Source organism: Lonchura striata, chromosome 9 (genome assembly GCF_046129695.1).
Source record: "Lonchura striata isolate bLonStr1 chromosome 9, bLonStr1.mat, whole genome shotgun sequence".
Lineage (NCBI taxonomy): Eukaryota > Metazoa > Chordata > Aves > Passeriformes > Estrildidae > Lonchura > Lonchura striata.
The window spans coordinates 13831413-13843512 of NC_134611.1; the positions used below are offsets into that span (position 1 = coordinate 13831413).

A 12100-nucleotide genomic window follows, 5' to 3' on the forward strand; every position below is an offset into this window, starting at 1 on the left:
AATTGGTGATGAGTTCCCCCAGTCCGCCTGAAAAAGAAGAAAAGCTTCTCCTCTCCTCGGCAAAGATACCAAGACATTTCTGATTCATTACCACGAGTGGAGTGCTACTCACCATGCAAATGAGACATTTATAGCGGTCCCCACGGGAAAGCTGCCTTTCTAACTCACGGACACGAGCCTTTAACGCTTCAAATGTTGTCACTGCGGAGTCTTCTGTAATTCTGCAAAAGATGATGAAGAGTGCACACCACTGAGTACACAAGACTGTTAAGAGTTTGGGGGAAAAAGGATCCCACAACAGGTACTGCACAGGTAATACCATTGTATTTCAAACTAATACATCCAACCTGGGTTAAAAAAAGAACTCCCAAAAAGCCTAGCGTGAAGTCTTTAACGTGTCTTTCTAAACACTTCCAAACACATCACTAAAGAACACAACCAGTGCTAGGGTTGCCAGCTTCATACAGAGCAAGACACAGACATTTAAAGAACAGGGTTTTTTTTGTTTGTTTTCTGCCTTTTTTCTTGTCTCCCTTAAGAGACTACTTAAGACCACATGCGTGAGACAAAGTTCTGTATATTGCTTTAAAGGCACTGATATAACTTTTTGTGGGCAATAGGAGCTGTTCTTCCCCTTAGAGAATGGAGGCCTTTGCTGGCCATCAGCCTCGTGAAATGCAAAATCAGCTCATTACACAGGATCAACACAATGGCTTATATTAATGAAAGCCCCAGCTTTTTGATTCTAATACTGAGAGAACGGAGAAACCAAAAGCACTGGACACGGTGCCAACAGGGTGGCTATAAAGGCAGCTTTACAATCTCAGCTTTCCCATTTCCTAGGGTCATTTTTGATGGGCAGCATTATCTCTTTTGTCACAGAGGCACAGTGCTGAGGCCAGGCAAGTTTATTTTCATGGTTCTGCAAGGCTGGTGAAAAGAGCAACTTGCCAACCTAAAAGCAAGGGCAGACAGCAAATGAAATGCAGGGAGCATTATAGACAAGGATGTGTCACTCCAGCATGCTGCAAAATCTGATTTCTACACAGTGCAGGCATAGGGAGGGGCCCTCAAGTATTCCCCAGAAAAGATTTAGAGAATTGACATAAAGGCTCTCACTTTCTTGAATGAAAACAAAACAAACAATTTTCACATGTGTCAGTGCATTTCTGGCATCTCCAAGCAGACTCCAGCTCAGAAGAATATGAAGAGCATCTTGACACCAGAAGCTGCATCATCAATCACAAGATAACCCACAGTGGCACCTATGTGTTCTACCTTCTTAGAAGATGATTCATCAACAGGTGGCTAAAGCACAGTCTAGTGGAATTACTACAACCAGTAAAGTGAGCTGCAATCTCAGCACTCTTGCTGCAGGCAGGCACTCACTCCTTTGTTCATTAGTCATTTGTCGCTAACACGCAGGGAGGGACTTGGGGTATCTACCACAAGCTGATTCTGATGGCTTTTCCCAAGGCTTTGGTAACAGAACTAGTCAAAGAGATTTTGGGTGATTTTCCTAATTATGACACTTCAGAAGAAAGTGAAGCTGCTGGAATGTATATGGTTAACTACCAGTGTTACAAAGCTCCTTCAACTTCACTCCTGCCTTTGTATTGACGAGACATGCTCTGCATGAGCTAACTGAGATCTTCATCAGAAGGAGATTCATTGCAAGTGACAGCTGCCAGCAAATGGTAACAATTTTAAAACTGAAAAAAAGGTAAAGAAATACAAATGTCCCATGATAGCCTAATGGGTGAGGACTGTCGGGGGACAGGGCCACTGTGGATTCAAGTCTTGGAATCCATAAATATTCTTTGGAGCAAGATGAAAGAGTTTCAGTAGGACACTGTCCTCCCTGCTGTGAAAACACCCACTTGTTCCTGCTTGTTGGTATAAATTATGACCATATCCCAGCTTGAGTTCTCACCCTCAAGAAAGAGTTGCTAGCATTTTCAAAGAAAGTCTAGAAAGGTGTTAGTTTTGTCCAAGGAAGAAACAGATTTATTTATTTATAGCTTAAAGATTATTATTGGCTGAGAAAATTGTTTCTCCTCCAGTCTGGCCCACCATTGAACTGATACTGGCTGAACACTGCAGTTGAATTTGATTTCATGGAGTCCATTTCTCCTTCCTGCATGCACAAGGGAACTGGAGGTGTAAAAGGCAGTGAGTGTGACTCCTGCCCAAAGCAGGTGGAAAGTAGAACCTCAACTCTTGCTAAATTCTCCTTTTACCATCTGTGGTAAGCTACCTGTCCTTCTCAGAGGAGTGGGCAACTCAGAAAGGCAAGGGAAAAGTTGGTTCCTTGGACAGATACAAATAAATGCCCATTCATCCCCAGTCCCAGCCCAGTAACAGTCAACACTTGAAAAGAAAAAATTTGCCACTGCAACAACTAGAGAAGATAGAAAATGGTTTGTTTATAGAAATCTAAACAGCTGACCCCCATTGGCCAATTTCGGAAAGTCTCTGAGATAATTGCACCTGTCCAGTAATAAACGAATGAATCAGAAAAGGAGGCTGAATAGAGGTATAAGCAATAATGCTCAGAGGCTGCCTGATACAATGGCCAATCAATAGGAGGGCTGTAGATCAGGGTGCTAGTTAGCTGGAAAATTACCACACCGCTGCGTGCGTCACGCTGTAGGGATCCTGGACAATCAATGTGGGAGGTATTGATTTAGTTATTATCACTTCATACGCTCCAGACATTGTTAAATATACATTTATTAACAAGACTGGGGTGCATTGGTAAGAGAGGGAGCTTTAGCCACTGCGGTATCTCCCAGCACTGATCAAAGCTGAGCTATGACAGAATTTAAACTCCACGTTCTTCCTGCCAAGCAAGTTCACAGGACAAATCCTGACGCACAGCACAACGCTGAAGACAAAGATCCTACTTCACATGAGATATAGGAGTTTTGCACTTGAGATTTCAGGAAAACCTCTCGGAGCAGCAGCAACAAGGGATGTGGCAGCCAAGGGTCAACCCAAAGTGAGCGATAATTGCATGGTTGCTTCGGAAAGCTGGAGGAAATGAGGTCAAGGGAAATGGGAGAACATTAGTAAATAAAGGAAACTGAAACTACCTCCAGGGATGGAATAAAGACGAGAGTCACTTCCCATGTGTCTGGCTCCCGTGGTGGCCAGCGCACTTGGGACACATGCCATTCCATTTAGTGTCATTTTACCGTCAACCTGCCTCTTGTATCCTAAAGATAAGCATCGCTTAGGAGCAACTCTTCCTGCAGCAGCAATCTTGGGAACTCCCTCAGGATTCCCTCCTGTGTGTGCACCTTGTGTGCGCTTGCCTGGACACAGCTGGGAGCAGCCTTGGGCACAATTTTTACAGGGTAACGCCAGGGTGGAGCGAGGGTCAGAAAGCCAAGTGCCATGGACAGGGGAAGGCTGTGTACAAGTTACCCTGCCAAGTGAGGCAGAGGGAATTACGGAGAAGGAATTGGCTCTCTGCTTTGCCTTGACCTCATGTTGGATGCAGGAGGACTCTTAACAATTTTGCGCCTCAGCGCTCTGATTTGACGTGTTTGGATAACGTCATTTATCAGCCTCCAGGGAGACCTGCTGAGCACAGCTGCTGCCAAGAGCTATACCTTGAGCCCCTGTGCTCATGCTTCTCCAGCAGATGTGAGAAGACTCCCCAGTACCTGAACTGTCCTCCCTGGATGAGGACACACCAAGAGGGACCTCTATCCTGGAGCAGACTCGCTGTGACAATACCACACACCGGGGAGCCTGAGTGAGAATGTTTATACAAGAGCTAAAACAGGAAGGGAGTGCTCCTAGAGGAATAAGCTGGGTCCTGTACTTCTCCCTGGACTTTGTGGTTAAGTTTTCCACACCTTGGCAGTCACAGCTGAGGACGCTGGGTATCAGAAGCAAGTCTGTGAGACTGGGCAAACAGCATATGATAATTTCCAGTCTTTGTGCCCAATGCCTATTTTTCCACTACTCAGCATTTTCTCCTGAGCACTGAAAATAAGAACACTTTCTTTCTCTGAGAAAATCCTTGTTTTGTTTGGGTAAAAGGCCAGAAGAAGTGCACAGAAACACAACGGAAGAGGAAAAAGCACCTATCTGTAGCTCTGAGCAGCAATCACCTCCTGAGCAATCTCCTCTGGGAAATGGCCACCCCCCTCTTTTCTAAAAAACTTTAACCCAAACACACTGGTTATTTGTTAAACATTAGCATGCATGTGATCTTTGTTTCTCCAAATTAAATCGAGCAATTCGTACCCGCTGTCCCAGTGGGCAATCACAAGCAATTCCGTTAATTAAATTATCTCTGATTCTGCAGCTCTGGAATCTCTCAATTGACTAAGTCTGTGCTTTATCATCAACAAAATACTGGACCAAAAAGGAAACAAAAAAATGCTGATGTCAGTGTGATTGGCTTTGGTTAACCCTTCCCAGCTGGGTATTAAGGGCTGCTCAAGAAATTGCTGTGCAGGAGCAAGCCCAAGAACAGGAGCCTTGCACCACAGATACCAGTAGCAGCTGTTCACTTGTGTTTCCTTTCCACTGTACAGGAAAACACAAACACCACACTGTCCCTTGCATCCAGCATCCTGCCTATTTGAGAGCCAGAGAAAGATGCAAACTGTTAGCTGCTGAAGATGCAAGAAAACACCTCAGAGAAGCCCCTGCAAATACCCTATCCACATCTTATCCAGATCTCATTTGATGCCTCCTGCTGCTGAGGAGTCTCCATAAAACATTCCCCTTTGGTTTATTTCAACTGGATATAAATTTTCCTTTCTTCATAAATGGCTACACTGTACACAGCATTCCATAAATTTTTACAATTCCACTGTTTGTATGTACCTTGTAAAAAACACTTAGCACTGATTAAATGCACCACCAATAAAATTTCATGGGCTACTTTTGACACTTGATATTTTGACCTTCTCTCTTCCTCATACATTTATTTTTGCTTTCCCATGCCTGTAAACACACTGTCAGAGAGGAAAATGTACAGTACCACTGACATACCTGAAAGTGATGTATTTATTTTTAAACAAAGCCTTTATCCTCCCTTGTCCAAGTGGAGAACCCAGCAAAACATACATGCCACCTCCCTGCTCCAAGGGCAGAGGTCATGTCACTAGCAGCTTACATATCATAAATATTAGAAACAGACTGGTCGATGCTTTGAAGGCAAAGTCAAGCTGAAGTAAGATTCCAGGAGCAGAGAAATTGCCCCAGGCCATTTCCAACCTCAGCTGTAGATGACAATTATCATAACCACTACTACACTGCAGGAGAGAAAGCCTGGTGCAGTCCTTGCTTTGTCGGGCACAAATCTTCAAGACTTGATAAAACGACCCCAACATCAGTGCACAATCATGCAATTGAAAGCCTTCTCTCATAGCCAATTTACATCTGGGTGAGAGGGCAACTCTTTCAGAGAAGAGACCCTGTTTTAATAGCCCGTAACATGCTGTGCACAGCTCTGTGACACCCAGGAGCAGAATGGCAGAGCACAGTGATGCTGTCTCAGCTCTCACTCATACATTGTCTTCAACACAACTCCCTCACTACCTGAGTTTCAAACACTAACTATAAACACCCCTATGTTTTTTGGGATAAGAATTGCTTTCATTTTCAACCTGATGAAATAATCTGCTCCCACTTTCAATTTAGCAAGCATCACCTGCAGCAAGTATGAGAGGTAAAGATACAGGGAGTTTATTTGGCAGATGTGGGTGAGCAGCACTCAAGTCAGTGGAGATCCACAGACTGAAAGGACTTTTACACTTACTGGAGTGCAAGAACATAACATAAAGATGAAAAAGCCACTTTGCTACTAATAAACAAAACAAACTGGCACCTAAGTTTTTTAAAAAGAAAAGTGACAGGTGGCTTTAAAAGAAAACAGATACAGCTCAGGCATTTTCAGTATCTTAAGTCTCTGGAAGAAGCCCAGCATCAGGCACTGGTGGCAGATTGACTGTGAATCAACCCACAACATGTGGGCTACCAGACTGGCACAACGTATTGAGATTTTATTTCACTAGATGAGCTGGTTACAGCAGAAGGGGTTTGCATGCCTTGATGTAGAAAACTGCCCAGCAAAGCTGTTTACAGAAAAGCCATGTCAAATCACACCAAGGGAAGTTTAGACCCTCTAAAGGTCTCCAAGACTGCCAATGCTAAAAGCAAATCTCCTGGCAAGACATCAAGGTTTTAGGAGTTGGCTTCCCTTTTATTTAGCTAAAAATCTCATTTATTGGGTTTATTTGTTTTTAGACTAACCTCCTTTAAAAAGGCTGACTTATAATCCTGTAAAACATTGTCACATGTATTGAGGAAATTGGCAAGGATGCTAATTTATTGTCCTCTAGGAAAAAAAAGCCCTCTTTCCTTGATTAATGTATGTTTTTGTATTGTAAGATATTAAAGAATGTTGCTTCACCTGTGATTATAGAGAATAGTTTACTCTGGCAAAGTGCCCTGGCTTCTGGTTGCCAAGTTATGAATAATGCAATGTTCCCCATTCTAATTTCCGTGTTCTAAGTTGTGAATTTGGAGCAGGGTGCATGCAAGGGCACACACACACACGACTCCGAGGTGCTCTCAGTCACGGGTGCCTCTATTTTATACTTGCTTGCACAACTTGTTAATACTGGCATTTGCTTGCCAAATTCAGAGTTTGCTTCTGACTAATTTCATCTTGATGCAAACCAAAAATGTTGTCTCTTTTTTTCCCTACAGAGGAATTATTTCTCTTACACTTGCATGCACTGTCGCAATACCACTGAGGGGAGCTTACCACTGCAAGAAGGCATTTTAAGCTGCATTTAGTAGGGACTTAGGTACAGATTCCCCATAGAATTTAATGACAGAAGAATTAATTTTGCTTTCACATCTCCCCCGCCTCCATAACACAGAACCCAACAATGTCTTTACAGAAGCGGGAAGTAAATTCAGGCGCTGGCTCTTTCTCTTCCTTTTTTTTGGCCCATGTTTTGCTGGGACACATGTGCCCAGCCCCAATCAAAACACAGACAGATGGCACCGCTGATCATTCAGAATAGAAGGAGCCTCGGAGTCAGCATGTTTAGATGCATTTGTAGGGCTATGCAGTATACACTGGCCACTGGGACTGATTTAAAAAGGCAGCGAGTGAAAGTCTGAGCTTGCGCCAAAATTTTAAATGTGCCATTTGAGCAATTATGGTTCGACATGAAAGCTGGGAGAAAGAATGCATAGGTCATTCTGATTAGATTTAGAGACTGTGTTCCCTGTTCCAAAGAGAAAATAAATGCAATCCCATTGCTTTACTGGAGCGGCTTTGGTGATAAAGAAAAAGGCCGTGCTGTGGAAAAGTGGTTTGCTACAGCAAGGTTTTGTAGAGGCAGCACAGGCTGAATCAGAAAATGATTCTCTAAACGATGTTCCTAAACAGAAATAATTACTCATCTAATGTGTTAATATATCAATTTACTTTTCAAACATATCCTTCATCCTGGAGACCCCAAATGTATTTCTAACAGATCTGTGAAGGTGCACTGTGGTCTGTATCTTAACACAAACCAGGGCCACAAAAGACAGGAGGTGGAAATGGAAAATGCAGCTCCTCTCCTTGCTGAGGCACACAGGCTGAAGGTTCCAGCCTACGGACACTTGCCTCCATCCACAAGTAAACATGTTTGGATTATGACCAAGCTCCATGCATAGCTAGGCAGCTTTATTTTTCTACTGGAAGACTTATGGCAGCTGTAACTTGTCACCTTACTGTGGCCTGGAGCTGGTCTGGGATTATTGGTAGCTTTGGTTGGACGATCAGGGCACAAAATTATAAAATATCCACGAAATGAAAGAGCACTTGCAAATTCCTAGGGCTGAATGTTGCTCAGAAGGTTGGACGTGCAGCTGAGTCTTGCAGCCAGCCTCTGTGAGCAATTAAATAAATGTCTTCTACTCCCATGGCCCCCATCCAAATGCCTGAAATAAACAGGAAATATCTATGCTACTACAGCAGCACTTAGATTCATCTACAGCCTTTTAAGGGCTTTACTGTGCAGGTGATATGCTTTCCAGAACCTCCATTCATGACTGCTGATTGGAGGCACACAAGGGCAGTGCGATAACACATCCTCCAGACAGCTTCCTACAACTGCTGCCGCTGCCCGAGAACTTTTACACTGTTGCTGTTTCCTTTACAGGGAAAGAAAGGACCAGAATTAGCATCATTTAAGGTAATCGTGGCTTCAAAAAGAAACACAAGGCTATTAAAGGAGGCCAGGGCACATTAGTATCATATAACCAATTGTGGTCCTAGAGCTAGAAAAGGAAACCAGCAGCACAGTGGAAGGACAGGTCATGAGCTGGCTATCTGAAGGAAAAGCAGGAATACTTATGCAACTGTGTGGGAAACAACAGCTTTTTGAAGACAAAATCAGCATAAATGAAGAAACAATATAATGGAGAAATAGGATGAAGTGCCTGTAGCAGTGGGGTGTAAGGTTAGGAAAAGCATTGACACTGAAGTGAGGACAAAAAATCAACATGGATATTAAACTACTTTAATTATACTACTTGTTATTACTTTGCTTCTGTTAAGGCAGTGTCAAGTTCTGTGTTATAGAGGTGAAGGAGATAGGGAAACACAATGAATTCTTCTGTCATTAAATTCCTTAGGAAATCTTTACCAAGCTCCAACTAAATGTGACTTAACACTCCTGCTTGCAGCAGTAAGTACCCTTCAGTGGTCCTGCAACTGCATTTAAGTTTAAGAGAAATAATTACCCACTCTACAGTTGTCCCAGACATGGTTTAATGAGAGCTAACAAAACTGGTCCTTTTTAAAGTACTATTTTGTATTTATTTATACTTACTAACTGTAGCCTAAGAAATGCATAAACTACCAAGAGCTGTAATTACAACCATCCTGTTGTCATACAGCAGCTGGCACAGCACAAACACTTACTGGATCCTGCCACAACAGTTAGTGAGTGCCAAGGAAAGCAGGAGCCCTGTTACCATCAGCAAACAGTCAGCTTCTGCAGCCAGGGTTGCCCTTCAGCAGATGCAGGAGAAAGACAGCAAACTAACAGAGGATGGGGCACAACATGATCCCTTTTCTGCTCTTCAAAGGAACATTTTCATCCAAACAGGGAGTGCAGCCTACATAAAGGTAATTGTTACTTTTCTCTTGAGAGCATCTGGGCACCTCACAAACATTTCCTAAAAAAATAGTATCACTCCCTCCCTCTTAATTCTTGCTGCATAGCTAAGGGATGTGAATAAACAATCACATCCTCAAAGTATTTTCAAAAGGAACATGGCAAGATCCACAATGCTCCATCAGAGACAATGTTAAACACAACAGGCTAATTTTAGGGACGAGTCCTCTCTCTGACAAGCTGTTCACACATCTAAGGGCAGAATTCATCTGCTAGAAGGCAGCTGTTTGTGTTTTATAAGCTAAAGTTTCTCTTACCTATGGAATAACTCCAATATTTCACAGGGAATCATCATCCATCTAACTGAAGTACCCTCTAACAGACCATCAGCCTCATATCCCCTTTGAAATAGCACAGCTGAGCACTTGCTGGGCCACGATTTATTTTTTACCTTCTAAGACATCTTGGTAACTCTATAGCTCAATAGTGACAGTCGAATTTCACACTGCGATAGCCCCCCATCGATTTTTCATTCCCAGGAAGCAACTCTACAAATTAAAGTTAACAGCATTTCTGAAACTACAAAAAGAAAAAAAGAAAAGGGGCAGGCAAAGAGACATAAATTGCAAGATGCCTAAACCACACCCCCAATGTAGAAATAAAATTCCATCCCGGGTTTTTCACCAGTTATGGGATAGGGATGCAGAACCTACTGCCCCTGAAGCCAGCAGATCCCTTGGGTTTGCAGATCCTTCAGCTTTAAAACATCACAAGTTCAACAGAAATAAGAGTCCCTTCCTATATGAAGATGTCAAAATCTATAGAAAATTGCCTCCAGGCACGAAATTAGACCAAACCTCTGGACAACACTGCACTAAACAGAGACATCACCTACCCCCAGTTCTGGGCTTCTACAGTCACAGTCTGCCTCACTGAGCTTTGTTAATCACTGGCCAGTGAAAAACAGGACACTGATACAATTTCAGTTTGCACAGTGGTTATAATGTTTAAGACCATTACTGGCACGTGCAACTTCTCTCCAACAGTTCAAAGAGGGAGCAGGATAATGTAATACAGCCAAGCACTCTGCTTTATGAAGTGAGGCTTTGGCATTACTTCTTCCTCTGGGATGTGACAGTGGAGAGCAATGAAGCATCTTTCTCCATACCCTTTCAACACTGGACACCAGTATACAGTACAAACACAGTATTACATACTACTCAATTACTGAAAAGGAGTAAAAACTAATAAAGATAAAAATCTGGACACAAGCAGCACAGCCCAGCAGTTCTTTCTCAGCCTTTGACAATCCCACATTTCAGTTCAGTGTCCTGAATCCTCTCCTAAGTTCACATGTGCTGTTCTAGTACTGAACCCACCAGCAGCATCATGCTCTTGGCTCAGCAGAGCACAAAGTGTTAGTTCATTTATGACTCAAGTTAATTTTTAAATTCTGTCTTTACTATGTGATGTTCTCATTTCCCATCAAAGCCTATTAATGGTGTGACACTGTGGAGAAGGGCTGGGTAGTGCTTATCCTATGGTGTGAATTCTCAACAGCTTCTGTTTTCCTCCAACATACCAGCTTCAGCTGGTATGAAAGGGCTCCTTCCCTTTCAGGCCTCTGCTAATCCTCTGGCTTCACACTCTGCTTCTGCCTGGACAGGTCTGCCTGGGAGCAGAGCCTCCCCAACAGACACCGCTACTGACTGCTCTCACACGCCTGTCTCTTTGCACAGGGACCCCCAATCCAAACTCTGTTTAATTTTAACCTATGCTCCTCCTTGTGCTGCTGCGTTAGAGCCCCTCCAGAGCCAAAATTTCAAAACAGCTGGACTGGTAAGTGGCGAAGTGGGGGGGAAGGGGAAGAAAGAAGAGACAGGAAAAATAAAACAAATACAATTGTTTTTTGTCTCTAAAACCCTCTTTTTAACCCAACAAGCGCCTCATCCAATGAAGCATGATAAGCATGAAGTGTTATATAAAGAAGATAATTATAAAGGGATTTAATGCTTGGCAGGCTTGTATTACAAGGTTCAGAGCAGAGGTAGCATACTCACTTAAACAGCCTTGTGTCCGGGTTTGCTATTATGCGGGCAGTGTGGCTGGGGCCAAGTGGAATCAGAAACAAGATTTGTTTAAAAAAAAAAAAAAAAAAAGGCACACAGCCCCCTTCCCAGCGAGGATGGCAGTTTCAGTCCCACCTCCTTCCACTTCTGTCCCATCCCTGATTAATGATGTTGTCTGCCTGATTTATGACCCACCCCAACAGATTAGAGTTTCCCTCTTCAACCTCCCCCCCTTTCACCCCTCCCAGAAGGCACAGCCACACTCCGTTGGAAATATTAGAGAATTATTAAATAAACATTCATACGTCATGTCTCTTCCCATACTGAGCTCATCGTAGTCAATGCTCAGCGGCCGGGCCCTGTTTGCTTTGGGGCTGACACCAAACAGCTGGAGTGATTCATGGAGAGGCTGGCTACAATGCTCTGTGCCATACATCATGCTCGCAGCGCTCCCTGCCCCGGCGGAGATAAACTGATCAACCACAACGGGCTGGAATGAATTTATGACAACACAAAATTGAGGAAAACAAATGGGAGGTGACCCAGTGGGCCACTAACCCAGACTCTCTCGCTGGCCTGCAATCTAGTCTTGTAGCAGAAAGCAAAATTGAACATTGGCACTCTGAATTAAGATGCTGGCTTTTAACCCCGGGGAACCTCGGTTTCAAAATGGCACCAGACCCTCACAAGGCAGGGAGAAAGACTTTTTGTGGGAAAGGTGCTTTTTGCAGCTCTCTGTGAACAGCACTTCTGCTGAGAGTCCAACATCAGCAGAGGCCATCAGGGAGGGTGCCTGTGCAGTGAGGGACCAGCTGCTCTCTGAGCAAAGCTGCATCTCAAGCTGAAGTAAAGGAGCATTGCACCACCTGAGCTTTGCCT

The 12100-nt window shown here is 43.6% G+C and overlaps 1 protein-coding gene across 5 annotated transcripts in view; it reads right to left on the minus strand.

Annotated features, from left to right (window-relative positions):
• The window catches only part of RNF220 (ring finger protein 220), a 212789-nt gene that overhangs the window by 11670 nt on the left and 189019 nt on the right, over positions 1–12100 (minus strand). For all 5 annotated transcript variants that reach the window (XM_031505551.2, XM_021528386.2, XM_021528394.3 and 2 more), the window contains one exon: positions 113–221. In XM_031505551.2, coding sequence (XP_031361411.2) covers positions 113–221 — 109 coding nt within the window. The remainder of the gene's footprint in view (positions 1–112; positions 222–12100) is intronic.